The 22,082-nt window shown below is 33.9% G+C and overlaps 1 protein-coding gene across 1 annotated transcript; it reads right to left on the bottom strand.

Moving 5' to 3' along the window:
• Positions 1 to 1,707: 1,707 nt before the first annotated feature.
• On the bottom strand, positions 1,708 to 21,722 carry LOC106107666 (protein phosphatase 1 regulatory subunit 3B-B). The gene is made up of 2 exons (XM_013288632.1): positions 21,410 to 21,722; positions 1,708 to 3,517 (listed from the first exon to the last, which is right to left on the bottom strand). The coding sequence occupies exon 2, from the start codon at positions 3,515 to 3,517 to the stop codon at positions 2,669 to 2,671; it is 849 nt and encodes a 282-aa protein (XP_013144086.1). The 5' UTR covers positions 21,410 to 21,722; the 3' UTR covers positions 1,708 to 2,668.
• Between the last annotated feature and the right edge of the window lie 360 nt (positions 21,723 to 22,082).

Here is a 22,082-nt window from a genome sequence, read left to right as displayed (position 1 = left end):
AATTTTAATATTCACGAAATCATTTACAGGAACAGTCATTTAATTTGAATATATAAGATACAATATTAAAAATTACATATAAAAAAATAATTTACAAACTAAGATACATTTATTTACTTAAATTATCAGTTCTTTCGTATATTTAACTCGATCTATACAAATCCCCACATTTATTGTAAATATATATTTATTACAAAATACAATTCCTCTCATAATAAATTATAATCATACATAATTTCATTCACAATACAATTTTGTATTTAAACAAAATTGTGTGTGATTGTCTAGGTTTATACCTAGCCGACATGCATGAAGTCTGAACTGAAAAAACACATACTGGCTGAATGTCTACTGCGACCTTTGCCTTTGCTCCTAAAAAAAAACAAAACGGCGGGAAAACATTAAATTAAAACAACGTGATATTAAAATTAAATAAATATTTGCAATAATAAATATATTTTAGAATGTCAACAATTTATTTTGTGATTATTATTGATGAAAAATTGCTTGAGGGCTTTATAACCTCAAAATTTATTTATACTCCACGAAGAGATGTAACATTTATTACATCTTAACAAAACTTGCTAAGAATAAAAATATTATTTAATTCGTAGAAATCTTTTTAGAAATCTCGTATTTATTTCGGTGGGATACAATAAACAATAAAGACTAGTGTAACCATGATGTTTTTAGGATTATCCCGTCAACGAAAAATACATAAAAAAATATATAAATTCAGATTATATAAAAAAATCTCTTTTAACGATCAAACAGTTTAACAATTACAGTACAAATGCTTCTTCCCTTTATTTCTCATATACGAACACGATCGTACCACTCGGCGTCCTCGTGTTTTTTTATCTGTGTATATAGTATTATCTATATGAAACAGTCTACTACCTGTCTGGTGATAAATACAGATTATAAAAATAAATTGACCCGATTTACGAAAAAAATGTATTAAAAAACCATCAGATGATATGTATTGTATTTTAAGTGAATTAAAAAGAAACAAGACGCTTATGTTATTCAAATTTCAAGCAGATTCAGTAATCCGTTTTGAAAGTGGTAATAAACATCCATCCATCTGTACATTCTCATTTATAATCTATACTATAAAGGGTAAAGATTTGTGTTTTTGTATGTATTGAAATAACTTAAAAACTACTGGGTCGATTTTAAAAATTCTTTCATCGTTAGAAAGGTAATTTATCTGCGAGTAACATAGGCCACATTATTATTTAGTTCACGCGGGCGAAGTCGCGAGCAAAAATCTTTGTGACCTTTTATAGCTGTTAAATAAAAGATATCTTGTATGAATACATTTATAATACATCAAACAATTGCTATTATAAATAACTGACCTCAATTAAAATGGCTGCCGATCAAAGAAACTTCAGTTCTTACGACCTAAGATAAGGTAAGGGGCGTAAGTACGTTCAACTCTCGTAGGTAAAAATGTAATATTGAAGTTACGGACGATAACCAGTAGTTTGTTAATTCAATTCAACAAAAATCACCTCAGATAAATAACGCCAAGCCTTAAAAAGCAAACATCGCTAGAATTTTCATATTTAAAAACAATATAGATTACTTGCTTTCGCCCGCGACACCGTCCGCGTGGAATTAAAAAAAAAAAACTAAGTAGCCTATGTGTTCTTCCAGACTATTCTCTACGTCTATGCCAAATTTCATTAAAATCCGTTCAGCAGTTTAGGCTACAAACTCTAACAAACATCCATCCATCTAAACTTTCGCATTTATAATATTAGTATGATTTAAAAGTGACATACATGTGAATAATTCATACATTCCTATTTAAAAGGTTGACAACCGCTGTTAATCCGTCAATTTAAGGGGTAGTCAACCTTTGGATTAGTCTATTCAAATAAAAATTTTATAGATTGATTTAGTTTATGACGATAATATTTTAAAGCTATCAAAATAGTGACGATTTACAGATTATATATTACTTTAATAGCATTAAAGTTATTTTATGATAAGTAACTAATTTCCCCGCCTAGTTATCATTAAATAATAATCTTTGCTATGTGCTATATTTTAGTGTTGTCAATAACAATCACAAAATATCGATAACAAGATAAAATTTTAAAACTTTTCGATAAAAAGCTTGATTTTAACACAACATAAACACTACTAACCATTTGTATCAACAAAAGTCTTAATTTTAACATATCAGCCATATATTTAAATAAATTAATTAGTTACACTCAATCGGTTATTGGTCGCTAGAGACCTTTATATTTAGTAGGAGAAGTATACTAAAGGACTCTTTAAGTGACCAAACTAAGCGTATAGTGTTTAGTCAGACTTCATGCAAGTTTACATAAATCTCCAACCGAACTTAACCCTTACTAAAGTGAAAGTATTGCGCTTTCTATTGGTATCTATGTTACCTATATAATAAAATAAATAGTATTGTCTATGCTTAAATCAGCGGAGTCTACGATACCAAAAGATTATCTCACTTAAAAATAACGTCTCATTAAAAATATCGACAATCGCGCAACACTATCACTTAAAAAAACATCGATAATTTGAAAAAAATAGATACCTCTATCTTCTGACAGTATGGCACAAGCATCACAGATCCCTTAAGGATTGATAGAACCAAAAAAAGAACCATTTGAATAGTTTTCATTCACTTTCACCAATAAGGAGTGTTACCATTATAGTCCGCTTTAACTGACCACGAATTTCCATAGTTAATTCTAGCACATGACACCGCTGGAGAACTTTTTGTAGATGACTTTTCTATCGTGTAATTCTTTCCATTATTATTGTCCCAGAATTCTTTACCTTGACAACGAAATCCGACACAGAAATCCAATCTTCTCGAATGTATAGGTAGTTGCAATTGAAATCCGAATGTATCGTACGTTGAAACTCCATTTTGTAACAAAGGACCTGATTCTATAAACGCACAATAAGTATCTTCCTTAGTACTCCATCCATCAGGAGTGGTTCTCACAAATACTTCTTTTAAGTAATCGAGATTCTTCACTTTAACAGTACCGTCTACCGCTAACTCGTTTTGTTTCACTATAACATTCTCTAATGACACACACTCTTCTGTGATCCGTCTTCTGAATTCCAAATAATCTGAAGCAGGTTGCACAAAGCGTGTCTCCCATAAATCTAGCACTGGTTTCACTTTTCTTTCAACTGGTGGACTAGCTACGACTTTGAATGCCCAGTACGGCGGCACATGTGATGGTTCTGTCATAAATTTGACATGCTCCAACGCAAACCCTCTATCATCAGCGAACACGACGTGTTTCTTCTTCTTTTCTGTTGATAATCGTATACACGATCTGGGAGCTGATTTTAAAGTTAACTGCACAGGTTTGAGCACAGACAGACACGGTGATGAATATCCTCTTGCGGTGATCTTAGTTTGTCTTCGTGGTGGCGTGTAGTCTGTTAGGAAACCAGCTGGCGGACTGTGGCCGTAGAATAATTGTTCCGACGCCAACATATCGATCGCGGCGCACATCTGGAAAGAGGAACGTGCTCTCAGTGATAATACAACATACGAACTAAACGGAATTTAAAGCGAGCTGGGTATTTATAGGCGCGCGGGCGCCGTCCACGCGTCTGATATCGCGCGGACTAGAGTGACAATGATAGTATCGAGACCAGTCTTTTTATACCATACCCAAGTAATTATGAGATGGCCCGGTTTAAATAAGATATCTTAATAAGTTAAAAGATCATGGAACTACTGATATTAACTGGAGTTAAATCTCTTTCCTGAGTTAACCTGTTGAATAGATTGACTGGAGCGGAAGCTTACTGAAGGAAGTTTATATTCTGCCTCTTTTAAATTTAAAAAGTTTTGGGAGCTTAGAATTCCTACTGGGGGATGATCTGATCATCGTGTCCCACGGGTTGTTTGAATTAAGCTACACTAAGATGACAAAGTAATCCTTTGTAGATGCTATGTTCAGCAATGAGCCAATTATAAAGATAACCCCGGTAAGAATGTATCCTTATATACATTTCGTTTTCACTGTTTACTGTGAATGCATTTTACTGTTGCATTTATTTTTAAATTGACATCTTGATTGTAATTGGAGCGAGGTCAATCGAGACGCTTTCTGCAAACTTCATATGTAAAAATAAATGTGTTGTTTGTTATTTTTTACTTCTACTAAACTTGTAACCATATCACAATAGCAATTGAGTTTACTTTAGCAGATGCTATTGTAATGTTGTAACAAGGATTTCTACTAGGGGAAAGAATCCTTTAATTTTGAATTCATCTGAATTGGTCAACTTGTCAAGATGATTTCATAACATGTTAAAAAAGGATATCTAGCCCGGTAAGAGGCGCTTTTGTCGCGGTTAGTTATGTTAGAAAACATACAAAGTAAATTTAGGCATAGAAAATGCTATCTTGATACTTCTTTACAAAGAGTAAGGTAGCGCTGGCTGCGCTGCTATAATTTAGTTTTAGTAAGTAAATCATCGGGTAAGATATCCTTATCGATTTATACCGTTCTATAGCATTAAATACTTCAAAAATATTTACATTATTTAACGTATGTATATAAATTATAGTTTAAATGATAATAATAAGAAATAACTTAACAAGTGGTAAACAGATAGCATAATTACAAACAATTACCGTAATCATTTAGTTATTATTTTAATGAGAGATAATTAAATGGCGTCCGACACAAAACAATAACAACAAAGCTGCATCAATATTATTCCCAATTCAGTACTTTTTTTTCACTTTTACACCGGCTTTAAAAAAATCCAAAACAAAACATTGAAGTTAACTAGCTAAATTATATAAACAATTACCTAAGTGCTTTGTTTTTATTAAATCTTTTAATAAACAATCGTATTACTTCATAATAATCTACGATAAAGTCACGCTTTAATATCAAAATCCATTAAAATTTTGACGTCTGTCATTTCGCATGCGCTGTCGAAGTGAAGTATCCGGTTGTAAGAAGTGTCACATAGTTTTGGTTTCACAAAATGCTATGTGACGCTAAAGTAGGAAAAGAAAAAAACAATAGTTTTCACTATTAAATTTATTTAAAATTAATGTAGTATATACCAGTAAACAACTTAAAACTAAGATTATTTTTTAAAAACTTTCACTTGATACAAGACTGTCCTACAAAATGTAAAATGATGGTTACTGCAAATTTCACGCGGCGATCACAAACTGTGCGCCGGCGCGCGCGTGATAGTCTGGCATTACCTGTTGCTAGCGGTTTACGCGGTGTGGTATAGACAGAGACCTTAGTATAGGATCTATCAGAAGAGACCCAGTTAAAGAATTAAATTACCTTCCCATTTAGAGATACAATACTAATTTACTTATTACTAAAATTGATATCATGTTTAGGACGCGCTTACCCTTTGGTATTGAATTATCAGTTCACCTTATACCCTAAGGGTGGAATAAAAATAACCCCGAATACTTCTATAATCAAGGAAAAATCACGAAAAAATTGTTTACAGACCGTATTTTTTATCATCTCTTTCATCGCAAATAAAATTGAACTTTACACCATTGAACTAAGATTTATTTTACTTTGCACGTATTCTGATCAAGAGTGAACATGAAAGATTTGTTAAGTAAAATTAAACCTTATTTCATTGGAAGAATGCTTAATTTTGCGATAAAAATCTTCTATGCTGGGCTCTGAACGGAACGTAAGGTTAATTCCGTCTCCATATAATGTACTATCGCGGAAATCAGCGGTATTCCATTTCAGGAACTACTTTGTTTATTGCAACGAAAACTTTGCCTCTTAGAAATAACTAATTATTTAGCAGTGAGTGCATGAAAGCATAATAAAAACATAGCCGTGTATCACTAATAGACTTTGTAGACATATTTATAAGTACATCTTTAACAGTGGTAGAGCCCGCTTTAACATCTTCGCACGAATGGGTCGGCTCGCCCGGTGAAATACCATGACCACACAGAAAACAGGCGTGAAGTTGAAGCAATTTCGCGTTTCGTCTGATAAGTGTGTTGCCGGAGGCCTAATTTTAGTCCCTTTTGTTAAGAGGAAAGGATGGAAAGGAAAAGTGGATATGACGGTGGAGGAGACGCATAGGAAGGGGAAATGTCCTCTTTATGTGCGTCTCCTCCTCCGTCAGATTAGTAGAGGCAACGCATCTACAATTGCGGATGTTTATGGGCAGCGGTTGCTTTCCATTTCGGTGGATTCAGGTTGCCGCTTGCTCGTTTGCTACCGTATATTATAAAAAAAGCTGCGTTTTTTTTGTGACTGAACGGCCTCTCTTCAAGGCATTTACAGATTGACCGGGCTTGAGGTGGTCGAGAGCAAGGCGCTTAGCCTAAACCTCGTTTATGAGTAGAACCCGAGGGCTCAGGATTCTCGACACGAGCCGTTACTTCGTTACCGGCTTGGGATATAAGCTGCGTTGTTTTGATTTTTGTTTCGCGTGTTTCAAAATGTTCAAATGATTGTAACTAAAGTGGAACACCACAAGTTTCCTTGATTGTATATATATAAAAAAATATATAAATGTCATTGTGTCGCACGCCCCAAGGTGCCCTGTGCAATAGAATAAATACTGTAGAGATATCTCTAAATAAATACATGTAAGTATCTAGGGTTGACAACTGTTCAGAAATAATATTGCATTTTTGTATGTAACTAAAAAACTATTGATCCAATTTTATAAATTCTTGAACCATTAAAATGCTACAATACTCTGACATAAGCTGTATTTACTAGCTGTTCCCGTGTTTACTTGTTTCTAATACTCAATTGCAAATGTCAAAATGACCTGACATGATGACAATCTTGCTTCCTTGATGTTGGCAGCAACTTACACTCTTTCCCACATTCCAAAATATTTACCCCCTAAGTTTAATAGCATGAAAATATGTAGCCTATAGTGTGTCGTAAGTTTAGGGTTTTTTATTAAAGAAAGAACTATTCAAAAATATACTGTAATTGCTGACATCTTAGGCAACAAAGAAGTGTGTGTTTACGCTTTATTATAATAGTATAGATATACACGATCAGTTTTAACTGAGAGTTTTATCTGAACGATCCGTTTGTTCAGATAAAACTGAGCGTTGTTCAGCCCTAGCCATTCTTAACTGTACAAACATTCTTATTTGTTAAACGCAAAGTCGAGTGTATATGCAATCATTTGCACTTATACAGTCAAGGAAAGTTATTCCCTACCCATGGGTAAATTACATGTTGAAATGTTGTCAGCAAAATTGTACATATATGAATGCTAAGTGGGAAGGGAATTTAGTTCTTAGTAGCACATATCTCAGAAAATACGTGATAATCATTGTCAGAGAAATGGAGGATTTACTACGAAATAGCTACATTGTTGTAGCGTTTGTATTGCTGGTTCTGTGAAAAATTTCTTCGGAGGCTATCACGAAAATTATGCGTGATATCAGCGAGAACGTATACAGAGAGATTTACATTTTGCCTACACACACAAATGTCGATTACGTTACTAATTGTCGAAAATTTAGCTTCTTTTGTTTACCTAATCAGTTAGGTAAGAAGATTTATTTCCCGTTTTCGTAACCGGTAGGGTGTGTATACATTTTTGATTTTCCGGGCCATCTATTATTATCATGTAAAGTATTACTTTTTCAACAAATTCCAAATAGTGACTGTCCGCTAGCGTGAAATTGGCATGATGAATTCGGGCATTACAACATAAATTGCGACCAAATTTAAAATGTCAATTAGATCGATATTAAATTTAGTCTTGAAAACGATAGCTGATTTTTAACGTGGGATTGATGGCATGAAACTATCAAAGTGTACCCATCCTAGCAGAAAAACTTAACCGGTAACGAAAACAGACAAAGAATCACCTAACTAGATAAATTTAGTTAGTTAAGAAATAGCCGAAAATTTTCGTGCTAGACCCAACCACGATAAAATTGACATACATTACGAAGCGTGAAAAACATTCCTGAGTCAGTCGTGTAAAAAACATCACAGATAATATTTCCAAATAAGGAGATAACATATATTCATAGATAAAATATAAAGTCAACGAACTTAACAGAATGTTATCTGTATTATATTTAAAGCAATGTCAAGGACGTATTGTTCTTATTTTTAATCTATGCCCGCCGCCATTATTGTTCGCGAAGGCGCCATTTTAACCTACAAATGATATTGACCCTTAACACTTAGGGAATAGAGATCAAATTAAAAGATTATATTATTTTGGCGACATTTATGTCGTAACAATGATTTTCGACTTTATTCCAATAGCAATAAATGATGAAATTACTTGTGTTGTTTAGCTTTTTTCCTGTTACTATGAAAGATTTGAATGCAATTTTAGTACATTCATTTAAACGTTATTTAATCATTTACTTAGGGATTAACGTCTTATTTAACAATTAATTAATGTTAACAGAATACAAAACTCTAAACATTTTGTTTTCGCTTACTTTTTTTTAAAATTTCGAATTAAAACGTCCAGTTTGTTTATGATTTGAATTGGAAGGGTTTTCTAATAATTAGTAAGGAATTATGTAGCTATCTTTTTTACAACACTATGTGAAGAAGCGATTTTTCTTCCTAGAAGTTACAAAATTCGCGTTATAACGCTCCATTGGTCAAGAACGGTTGTAATTCGCTTTTATACACACGCAATACTATTAAAAAGTCCGACAAACTTATTTGACCCGGTGATCTATACATATAATAAAATTGTAATATCTGTTTCTAAAATCAAAAGAAAAAAGTGTAAGTGCAAGTCGCGTTTAATCCGGGTAATCTCCGTACGGCACGGCCGATTTCGACATCAAGAAAGCAAGATTGCTAAGGTTTGTTATTATGACATTTGCTAATGATTATTTGACAAATGTAAACAGTGACATAAAATTTTCATAATATCATGCGGATGAAGCCGCACGGAAACAGCTAGTGCATATATATAAAGCCACGCACCCTACATGTGTTTATAAACAAGGAAGTCTTTATATAATTAGTGTAATTAATAATAGATAATATAATATGTTTTGCAAATATCACTCTCAAAGGTCGATTTATTGATCCCGACACGCGGCGTTCAGCGGTAAGAGAAAACTTATCTATACAGGTCTAAGACTGGCTAACGATTTTTATTTTATAACATAAGGTGGCAAACGAGCAAGCGGCCACCTGAATCCACCGAAATGGAAAGCGACCGCTGCCCATAGACATTTGCGATTGCAGATGCATTGCCTACCCATAATTGACGGAGGAGACGCACATTAAAAGGACATTTACCCTTCCTATGCGTCTCCTCCACCGTCAAATCCACTTTTCCTTCCCATCCTTACTCTTAAGAAAAGGGTGGAAAGGGAAAGGGACTAAAATTAGGCCTCCGGCACCACACTCATCAGACGAAACGCGGAATTACTTCCACTTGACGCCTGTTTTCTGTGTGGTCGTGGTATTACACCGGGCGAGCCGGCCAATTCGTGCGAAGATGTTAGCGGGCTCTACCACTGAACTTTATTACTGAATTTTATTACCATAAATTTAATAAAAGAATAATAATGTGAAAGAATACTAAACAGACATCACCTCCTTCGTTTTTGTTTCGAAAATATACGCGTTCGATATTTTCGAAATTCAAGCCCAACAGAATACACTATTCGTATAATTAACAACGCCATCTAGTATCCATTTTAAAACTCAACTTTTTCCTTGTCTACCATATATCTTTACTTAATACTAGCTGTTAGCGACTTCGCTCAAGTGAAATTTAAAAAAAGTAAAAATATAGTCTGTGTAAGGGATAACACGGCTTATAAGCAAGAATATTTTAAATCGGTCCAGTAGTTTAAGTTATTTTAATACATACAAAAATACAAAAGTACAAATCCTTTTTATATTATTATCTAGATTATAAAAGAAAAAGATTTACATTTTTGGATTTTTGTATGTATTGATATAACTCAAAAAGTACTGGACGGATTTCAAAAATTCTTACACTATTAAAAAGCTATGTTATCACTGAGTACCATAGGTTACGTTTTTACATTTTATTTTATTTTATACTAGCTGTTCCTGTGCGACTTCATCCGTATGAAGTTATGAAAATTAGATTTTATTGTTTTACATTTGTCAAATTATCAATTACAAATGTCAAAATGACATGACATGATGACAACCTTGCTTCGTTGATGTTGGCAGCAACTTATGGTCTCTTTCCCACATTAGGGTATATATCCAAAATATTTACCCCCTAAGTTTAATGGCGTGAAAATATATAGCCTAAAGCGTGACACAAGTGTAGGGCTTTTTATTAAAAAAAGAATTATTCAATAATATGCTGTAATTGCTGACATCTTAAGCAACAAAGAAGTGTGTGTTTACGCTTTATTATAAAAGTATAGAAGTATAGATATCGCGAAAGCAAAGTCGCGAGCAACTAGTATCTTCTAATTTTAAGATTGTTAATTACACTTTTTATTACTGGCCGAAAATTTCGCGCGCTTACGTCATTACGACGTATTTTAATGAAACTATTTTAACGATTTCCTTTGAATCGTACTAAAAAATCTATATTTACCTCCGCCATTAGATATTGCGTCAGTACAAAATTGAAATGAATATTGGAACTTTGAAAACGATCAGAAAATATAATGTAACACCAGCTCAGTGACCAGGACTTGGTCAACAGGTCACTTCCCTAAGTCTCACTGTAACAAGAAAATCGGGCAACACTAGAACATCGGCATAGATTTCCCGTCCCTATCTGACAGCTGTCAATGTCAAGACGTGTTAGAATAGCGCGCCATTCCAGCAGTCAGTACTCTATTTGTTGATGTTAAATACATTGTAATTATTATATTAATTGTCTAAAATTACCATTACCAATTTCGGGAGCAATTACGTCTGATGAGTATGGTGCCAGCCCAACTTTAGTCCCTTTTTCTCATAAGAAAAGGATGGAAAAGGACCGTGGATTTTGGAGGAGACGCATGGGAAGAGGAAATATCATCTTTATGTCCGTCTCCGTCGATTAATGGTAGGCAACGCATCTGCAATTGCGGAGGTCTATAGGCAGTGGTTGTTTCACCATGTTGGATTCAGGTGGCCGCTTGCTCGTTTGCCACCTTGTAATATAAAAAAACAATACATTTTTTTTATTTCCTAACAAATATGTGCAGGTTGCATCACGTGTTCACTAAAAAAGTTAAATAAACTTTTTTTTTATAATATAAGGTGGCAAACGTAAGCGACCACCTGAATCCACCAAAATGGAAAGCGACCGCTGCCCATAAACATCCGCAATTGTAGATGCGTTACTTAACTTTTATTGACGGAGGAAGAGACGCACATAAAGAGACATTTCCCCATCCTATGCGTCTCCTCCACCGTCAAATCCACTTTTCCTTCCCATCATTTCCTCTCAAGAAAAAGGTTAAAGGGAGAGGGCCTAAAATTAGGCCTCCGTTACCACACTCATCAGAAACGCGGAATTGCTTCCACTTGACGCCTGTTTTCTGTATGGTGGTATTGCTGGGGTGAACCGGCCCATTCGAGCGAAGTTAAAGCGGGCTCTACCACTGTTAAAATACATGTAACATTACGTAAGTTAGAAGCGAAATTATTTATAGAATTTATGACACACAATAGCTGTTAGTTGGGGTGTAACGTTTCTGTGGTCTGTCTGCGGTGGGAATAGATATAATTATTTTATATAATAAACTCCAAATATAATATTACCCTAATGTGGTTATCCGAGATTAAGAACCTTGGAAGCAATTTTAAATAAGCCTGAGAAAATTGGTTTTAGAATTTTCCGGCGCCCTGGGCAATATCTATCTATCTATACTATTATAATAAAGCGTAAACACACACTTCTTTGTGGCCTAAGATGTCAGCAATTACACCATATTTTTGAATAATTATTTCTTTAATAAAAAGCCCTACAATTACGTCACGCTTTAGGCTATATATTTCACGCTATTAAACTTAGAGGGTAAATATTTTGGATAAAAACCCTAATGTGGGAAAAAGACCATAAGTTGCTGCCAACATCAAGGAAGCAAGGTTGCCATGGTTTGTCATAATGTCATTTGACATTTGTAATTGATAATTTGACATATGTAAACAACAAAATAAAATTTTCATAATTTTATGCAGATGAAGTCGCACGGGAACAGCTAGTTGTACTAAAATTGGATGTAATAAAATTGGAGTGTCTGTTTGTAATGTCAAAAGAAAAATTCCATATTTCCTTTAAATATAATACACTAGCTTTTGCTCGCGACTTCTACTAGCCTATGTTACTAACAGGTAAATTACCTTGCAGCCGGTGAAAGAATTTTTAAAATCAGCCCAGTAGTTTTTGAGTTATTTCAATACATACAAAAATACAAATCTTTCCTCTTTATAATATTAGTATATATTACAAGACCTTTAGTTGAAACTAACATACTCTTATCAGCTAGTAAAAAATAATATACAATTTCTCCCCACTACGAGGAAACCCCACTTCTCAAGTTTGATAATAGTCACACCACTTTTATCTAAACATGAGAAGATAAAATCAACCATATTGCGGTACAATAAGGTATACTATCGATTGCATATTTGTGTTTTTTTGTTTGTTTTTAAATACCACAATCAGTATTGACCTTTGAATAAACGTTTTTGCCCCAACTGACTTAAAAGGGATGAAAAAAGATAAAAGTTTATAAAAACACTTGCTTTCGTCCGCGATTGCCTCCGCTCGGAATTAAAAATAACTTAGTAAGTAGCCTATGTGTTCTTCCAGGCTATGTTATACATCTATGACAATCATCTAGTTACCTTCAGCAGTTTAGGCTACAAACCCCAATCCGGTAATAAAAACTTAGTTACTCACAAACGAAGTTTAGGCTAAGCGCTATCTGCGCTCGGCCGCCTTAAACCCGGTGGTGCTGGAAATGCCTCTTCAAGGCAAGTGACGACCCAGACACAAAAAAGCCATAAACTCTAACAAACATCCATCTAAACTTTCGCATTTATAATATTAGTAAGAAGTAAGATGTATCTATCTATACTATTATAATAAAGCGTAAACACACACTACTTTGTTGCCTAAGATGTCAGCAATTATAGCATATTTTTGAATAATTCTTTCTTTAATAAAAAGCCCTAAACTTACGTCACGCTTTAGGCTATATATTTTCACGCCATTAAACTTGGGCAGTAAATATTTTGGATAAAAACCCTAATGTGCAAAAGAGACGATAAGTTGCTGCCAACATCAAGGAAGCAAGGTTGCTAGGTTTGTCATGTCCTGTCATTTTGACATTTGCAATTGATAATTTGACAAATGTAAACAATAAAATAAAATTTTCATAATTTTATGCGGATGAAGTCGCACGGGAGTAGCTAGTACTAATATAAAGAGGAAGGATTTGTATTTTTGTATGTATTAAAATAACTCAAAAACTACTTGGCCGATTTTAAAAATTCTTTCACAATTAGAAAGGTTATATATCTGTGAGTAAGATAGGCTACATTTTTTATTAAACATTAATTTCACGCGGACGAAATCGCGAGCAACAGCTAGTATAGTATACAGTAGTGAAAAAGATAAAATAACATTTGAAAGTTTACTAATGTCGTTAATAAATATATAAGCCGGGTCGATATCCATCTCAATCTGCCCCCTTAGAACTACCTAGATTCTGTTTACTCCGTTACAATAAAGCACGTGTTTAATCAAACCGATTGTTTGGTTAGCAACATATCAACAATGAGACATAGCATCTCGTTTTGAAATATAAACAAACTATATTGTTTAAAAACTCTGATGATAAGGGAAACATTTTTATCAGAGTAAGAATAATTCGCTTTTGAATCTATACTGATATTATAAAGAGGAAAGTTTTTTTTTGTATGTATTGTAATAACTCAAAAACTACTGGGCCGATTTTAAAAATTCTTTCACCATCAAAAGGGTAATTTATCTGTGAGTAACATAGGCTATATATTTTAATTTCACGAGGGCGAAATCGCGAGCAATAACTATCTATACTAAAATAAGAAACATCACACAGTTATGTAGGATGTCAAACAGCATGTTTTTAAATAATTATTTTTTTAATAAAAAGCTCTTCTTACCACACGCTTTAGGCTATATATTTTCACGGTAATAAAACATGGAGTACACATGGGATAAGGTTCATCCCCGAGAAATATCCGGTTTCCGAGGGATACGTAGCTTTTTGTTATTTATATAGTTCGTATGTTTACTAATACCACGAGGACGAAGTCACGGGCAACAACTCGTAAATACATATTTAGTTTTGGCACAGATATTAGGGTGTGGTCAGACTTCGATTGACTCATTGTTTATTTCATAGGTCTTTGATCTTCGAATCCAAGAATGTGTACATTGCTTATAGTTGGTTGACGTTTTTTTCTTCCCAAAAAATCCTACTAAAAATGTCATTTGACGCTCACGATGATGCTACATATACTATGGCATGTTTGAAGCGTAAATTCAATTTTCATCTAGCAATACTACGTAGCAAATGGCGGAACGTTTCGAATTTATCTAATTCAATAACAAAGATGTTACAAATAACTGGCCACTTATGGCAAACAGCCATAACGTTTTGATGTTATTTTTAAAAATACAACTCGTGTTGCTGCTGTTATGAATGTATTAGCTTTTTCCCGCGTTCGTACTCTTGAAATTAAGAAAAACAAAAGTAAATAGTCTACGTGTTCTTCCAGACTATCCTCTACATCTATGGCAAAGAGTAACAAATTCTAACAAACATCCGTACATGAATACTTTCGCATGTATAATATTAAGATCGATCGTAATTTTTAGTTCTTTTAAATTAAAGTAATCTTTTTAATTTGAAATAATTAAAATAAAGCATTAAAAATTGGATTATTGATCTGGCCGAAAATAAATTGATTGTCTTTTAAAAAGTTTCTATTCAAATAACGAACGCGGGAAATCTTGACATAAGCATTACGCGCGTTCGGCTTTTAACTTTTTAAATTGGCGTGACGAACGCGTCGGAACGCGCTGCCTATTTTTGTAATTTTAATTTATGTAAAACTCCTTGCATATTCTTTTATCTGTAATACTTTTGTAAAAGAAGCTACAATGGACTTTGAAATTCTAAAATAAATATTTTACGGTTTTTTAATCTTTAAAAATATATCTAGACTTTGGAGATTTTTAAGTCGGGGCTAGTCGCCCTTAGTCAGTGACGCCTGTCACCCAAGCTGGCTTAATGCGTCCGCTTTAGGATATTACTAGCTGTAGCCCGCGACTCCGTCCGCATGGAATTAAAAAAAAACTAACGCTAGTAGCCTGTGTTTTTTTCAACGAGACCCTTTAACTCGTTTAGGCTACATAACAATCATCCAACTATTCATTTAACCTTTCACATATCTACTAATCATATAAAGATTTGTATTTTTGTATGTATTCGATCCACGTAAAAACTACTGGGCCGATATCAAAAAATCTTTCACCATTAGAAAGTTAACTAATCTGTGAGTAACCATAGGCACCATTTTTTATTATTCTTAATTTCACGCGAGCGAAGTCACGAGCAACAGCAAGTTTATAATATTAGTATTATTAATGGTAGCAGCCCACGGCTATAATAAATGCATTCTTTAAATCTAAATATACGACCGTAGCATTCCTCGTAAACGCAATCCAAAATGGCGGCAGTTTTCGGGGACGACACGACACGAGAGCGTGCATAGCACGCGGTCGATTCGTGTTCGTGCTTTCTTTAAATAACGCACAGATTATAAAACGTGTTGTGTCGAGTTGACATTATATTTGGAGGCAAGGGCCGCGGAAGTTTTGGATCAAGGCGATATATTTGAAAGTTCTACACGTATTGAAGTGTAGTACAAATGTTTGGTTGACGAAGATTTTTTCTATGTTAATATAATAAAACGTAAACATACACATCTTTATTGTGTCAGCAATCACAGCATGTTTTTTATTATTGTTAACTAGATTTCGCCCGCGACTCCGTCCGCGTTGTATTAAAAAAACCAAAACCCAGTAGCATATATGTTCTTCCACACTATCCTGTACATGTATGCGAAATTTCATAGAAATCTATTCAGATGTTTAGGCTACAAACTCTAACAAACATCCATCCATCCATCTAAACGTTCACATTTGTAATATAATATTAGAAGTAAGATAGATGCGTGTTAGAACGCATCTTCAAAACGAATCTCGATGAAAAGCACAGATTATGAACATAATAGCCTAGTTACTTTTTTTTTTTTCATGTCCTACGTCAAGTGTCAATTTATTTACAGCCAGGTCGTCAAACTTTTATTTCTTTTAATTAACAATTCAGTTGATCTTTGACATTTTTTATCGAAACATTTTTTTTTATGTTAAATAAATTAAAACATTATCTTTATTGAAGGTTAGTGAATTGTCTGAAGACTAACCTTATCACGACGATAATAACGAAGAGTGTAAACAGGAATAATCAGTTCAGTTCTGTTCTGTTCTGTTTCTGACTCTACAGCCGATGTTACAACACTATTCGTCAATTAAAAAAAAACTAGACCAAGTATATTAGAGTTTAAGAGTAGTTTCAGTGGTAAAGAAATCTATACTAATATAAAGAGGAAAGATTTGTATTTTTTATATATTGAAATAACTCAAAAACTACTGGGACCATTACAAAAATTACTTCACCATTGTTTAGCTACGTTATCAGTGAGTAATATAGGCTATATTTAAACGGGCGATGTCGCGACTAACAGCTAGTGAAGGAATAAAAGGTTAGCATCCTTTTATGAGGAGGGATGAATCATTTAACAAGAGCTTTTTTTCGTGACTGAATGGCCACTGTTTGTCTTGAAGAGGCATTTATAGATTCACCAGGCTTGAGGAGACAGAGCGCATGGCGCTTAGCCTAAACCGCGTTTATGAGTAAAGCTCGAGGGCTACCTCAGGAGCCTCAGCACGAGCCGTTACTTCGTTATTATTACCGGATTGGGAGGCCATCTAACTGTCAGATCGCTTCGGTGGACGCTCCTTGTAGTGATTAGGCACAAGGGCCCCCGAGAAGGGACCTCGGCTTGGGCTGTCACTCAATACGCGTTTAAACAAGCGCTTTAGCGAGTGTACCGGTATTACCTAGAAAGAGATGGATTGCGTGAAATCTAACATCAAGAAGGGAGTGACAGAGATGACAGATGATAGAAAACGAATGAAGAAATACTACTATCCCTTTTTGACCGACTTCCCAAAAGAAGGTACTCAATTCGTCTGTATGTTTTTTATGTGTGTTATTAACAAACTTTGCTAGTTTTTATTCTTCCCATGACATATAAATAAATTAAAAATATAAACAGATTTCATAACGGTATCGATAGCATTGTTAGGCGGTTACAAACTGACAGATATTGTAATTTATATTAATGCTCTTACTACTTTCAAACCTTCGACTTTTAAGGGACAGGATTAATCAAGCGGCAGTTCTACGGTGAAATCAAACGAACGATTCTTGCATTCTCGTGTATATGTGTTGTGTTCAAGTGTGCTTTGCTTAGTCCATTTTTTATAGTCAATGTTAAAAATGTTTTAATAGTATGAGTTACGTTATTTTGAAATCGGTTTAGTAAGGTTAACAGCACACCTGCAACAAAACTATCGCACAACTGTCTAGTCTCGCTTTCTATGAGCTTATATAGAGGTGTGCGCTACTCGATTTCTATAGTGTGTCTAAATAATTTAGATTAGTTTGACAATTCATTTAAAATTTAGTAGGGATGGGTTGTGTAATCAGTCATGAATCTTATCGATTTTCGCTTTTTATTCTTATAGAAGTTGGAATCGATAGATTCGTTGTTAAAACTTATGAATTGAAAAAAACACTGTTTTCTCAAATTAATAATGACCTGCAGAACCATTACAAATAACGAGAGAAAAATAATGTTTATTACTACAGCTGTACGTAATCGAATTGGATTTCGCTATTATTTCTGTCATCGCTAAATTCTCTACATTATAATCAATACTAAAATTGTCCTTCAAATTAGTTAATAAGTAAATAATAATTTTCGATAAATATTTAAACCGAATATCGATAGTTCATAATTGTTCGCTGCGTGTCTCGCCACTACGATACCTGTCTTAAGTCATTTATCAAACTAATCTATCTTATTTAGACAAACTATAGTTGTGCAACTAAACAGTAAAATTGGCTTTGAAATAATTGACAATCGCACACATTTGAGTATTTAGTCAAAGTTTGTTGCCTGTTCTAACTATCGGATTTTTGTAAAGGGACAAACTTAACTAAGTTAGGAGTTTAAAGTTGACGTCTTGTATAGCTTTGTTTCGTAATGCATTACGTTTTCCTTCATCATAACATTGGGTAATTTATTGAATTGGAATGCTTGGATTCGAACCCGGGACCTGCAGAACTCTTTACTCCTGCGCCAACGACACTCTCACTGACTAACATAGTAACAGTAAAAATAAATAAAAATCGAGTTTGAAGAACACGTCTCGACGTCCTTAGGTTGACAAAACCCGTCCGATCATGCAGATATCGCGTGTTTATTATTTGCATATTAAATACCATTTATAACTCAGAATAGTAATAGAAATTAAAAAATTCACAGTGGTAGTGCCCGCTTTAACATCTTAGCATGAATGGGCCGGCACGCCCGGTGTTAGACCAAGACCACACAGAAGACAGGCGTGAAATGGAAGCAATTCCGTGTTTCGTCTGATGAGTGTGGTGCCGGAGGCCTAATTTAAGTCCCTTTCTCTTTACCACCCTTTTCTTATGAGAGGATGGGAAGGGGAAGTGGATTTGACGATGGAGGACATGCATAGGAAGATGAAATATCCTCTTTATGTGCGTCTCCTCCTACGTCAATCAAAGGTAGGCAACGCATCTGCATATGCGGATGTTTATGGGCAGCGGTCGCTTTCCATTTCGGTGAATTCAGGTGGCCGCATGCTCGTTTGCCGCCTTATATTATAAAAAAAGTAAATAAACAAAAGTGAGTAAAGTAGCCTATGTGTTCTTCCAGACTATCCTCTATATCTGTAGCATTTCATCGAAATCCGTTCAGTCGTTTAGGCTACAAACTCTAACAAACATCCATCTAAACTTTCGCATTTATAATAGTAGTTCGATTTTAGTTTCTAATATGATGTAAACATAAACTATAACATCCATCTAAACGTTCGTATTATATTACTTAGCTTACATAACCTCTAAATAACGTTCTAGAACATTCATATTAAAATATAATTATTTACTATTTATGTGACATTCGTCTAGAAAGTGATATTTCCCTAAGATAACTTAGGGTCAGAGAAAACATGTAATAATGCACTGATAAAGATACTTATGTACAAAAGGTATGTAAAACATAGCTGTGTTTGTATATACTAATACTAGCTGTACCCGTGCGACTTCATCCGCATGAAATTATGAAAATTTTATTTTATTGTTTACATTTGTCAAATTATCAATTACAAATGTCAAAATGACATGACATGACAAACCTTGACAGTCTTGCTTCATTGATGTTGGCTGCAACATATGGTCTCTTTCCCACATTAGGGTTTTTATCCAAAACATTTGCCTCCTAAGTTTAATGGCGTGATAATAAATAGCCTAAAGCGTGATGTAAGTGTAGGGCTTTTTTGTAAAAAGAATTATACAAAAATATGGTGTAATTGCTGACATCTTAGGCCACAAAGAAGTGTGTGTTTACGCTTTATTATAATAGTATAGAAGTATAGATAATAAAGTATAAACACACACTACTTCGTGGCGTAGGGTGTCAATTACAGCATATTTTTGAATAATTCTTTCATTAATAAAAGACCTGCACTTACGACACGCTTTAGGCTATATATTTACACGCTATTAAAATTAGGGGGTAAATAAAGTGGAAACTTGTGAGCAAGGGACCATAAACTACAAGCTGCCAACTAGGCAAGGTTGTTATGGGAATTTTGACATTTCCAGTTATGAATTTCACAAATGTAAGCAATAAAATAAAGTTTTTATAATTTCATGCGGATCAAGCCGCAGGGGAACCGCTAGTTTTTCAATAAGGAAAAAAAAAATGACATCAAATATGGCGGGAATTAAGTCGTGTAAGCGCGCGCACGATTACTTTTTTTACGATAAAGGCACGTACGGAATGGACATTCGTGATGTTACTTGGTTTCATTTTTAATAATCTCTCATAGTGGACATGTTTTAGATATTATATTGAATGTATTGGAAAATAACGCAAAGACGATGTATATCGTAAAAGATTTAGAAATCAAACTATTTTAACGGAGACATGTGTAATGATAAAATATGTACAGAAAAAGACTATAAAAAAGTGATGACGTCGACAATGTGTTCTAATTTTGAATAATTCAATTTCTTCTTCTTTTCTAATGGCTTGACTCTAAAAACGTGTAAAAACTCCTTGAACAGACGATATACTATTTTTTATAGTATTTTTAATTTTACAATATCTTTCATTATCATCACCAGCTCACTATACGTCCCCACCGAGGAGCTCGGAGAATACCCTAAATTAGGGTGACTAGGCCATAGTCAACCACGCTGCACTGCGGGTTGGTTGACTTCACACATATCTTTGAATTTCTTCGCCGATATGTGCAGGCATCACGATGTTTTCCTTCACCGTAAGAACGTCGGATAAATTATGTACATATGAAAATTCGAAAATCACATTGGTACGGCGGGATTCGAACCCAAGACCTGTAGATTACAAGTCAAGTGTTTAAACAACTGAGCCACCGACGCTCAACTACTCTTTAACCAATTGCAAAAGTAAAACTCTATAAAGATCGGTTCAATTTTTTACATAGGTTTACTATCCTTACTAATTTGAGATGAAAGAAGAAATGTATCATAAGGTTAGGCGTGCCATAGAATGATTTTGTCTACGATTATTATGTCAACTCCATGGTATCTACTTCATAATCTTTTCATAGTGTTTTTGTTATAATCGACGTGGCCAAAATATACGTCGTGTATTTATGGCACGGGTGCCAGTGGTTCGCCCTGCTATTTAGGTATTATTGTATAATTTTAATTCCTATTATATTAGAAACAAACTATTTTTTACAACAATGACAAAGATTAAAAAATATTTCTCTAGGTAACTTTTCAATAAACAAAGAATAAAAATCATAACGTCATTGGGATTTTTTTTTAAATTCCATCGGAAAGGTCGACTGCGGATACAAATTGAATAAACGTTGGTGCGTGGCATCATAGATCATTTGAAGGTCAAAGAAATTATGGCAAAAGTAAACAAACATGATTTAAAAAAAAATTGGCTGAACGTCATTTTACATTTGTTTAATAAAAAAAAAGTTTTAAACTTACCTTCCGTTTACTGATTTCTGGAAATCGCCAAGCCGGTGTTTTTTTTATTGTGTAACTCGTTGTTATAAAGTGTTTTGTATCACTGTTCTTTGTATTTTTAGTGATGTTATTTATTTATTTTTATTGTGTTTTTTATGTTTTTGGATTGCTTTCTAATATGATTATCGTACCATTATAAGGTAATTTTGTTATATTTAAATTTTATTCATTATAAAGTATGTTTTTGTATTTTATATCTATAAAATAAACATTTACTAAATAAAACTAACTTAAAATTCTAAGTGCTGGCGACACACCAACGCCGCTCAAGAGATGACGATGCACTGATTTTTTTATCAAACAACTTTTAATGTGGACACTCTTCCGTGGAATTACTACTAATTCTTTACATATTCCTAACAATTTAAATAAATTAAGATTTTTATAAAATCTATTTGTTTTCTTTTTAGCACTTCCAAATAAACCTGATGTAAATTTACAACAACCGCTCATTTAATTCAGTACCTCATTTAAAACCTCAAGTTAAAACCGTGGTCACTCAGATTTCTGGTTTATGTACAACGTTACAAATTAATACAGACTGCAGCACTCTGTCTCTATTAATCTACTTAAATTTTTGATGTTAAAATGAATGGACACACTCCTTTCAGCTCCTATTCAGCATCCGAGCATC

The sequence above is a fragment of the Papilio polytes genome, unplaced genomic scaffold (genome assembly GCF_000836215.1).
Source record: "Papilio polytes unplaced genomic scaffold, Ppol_1.0 DF821956.1, whole genome shotgun sequence".
NCBI lineage: Eukaryota > Metazoa > Arthropoda > Insecta > Lepidoptera > Papilionidae > Papilio > Papilio polytes.
This window is presented reverse-complemented; position numbering and strand designations above follow the sequence as displayed.

Bases quoted from the DNA above. Each gene is read 5' to 3' on its own strand.
- LOC106107666 (XM_013288632.1), bottom strand. From the start codon at position 3,517: ATGTGCGCCGCGATCGATATGTTGGCGTCGGAACAATTATTCTACGGC.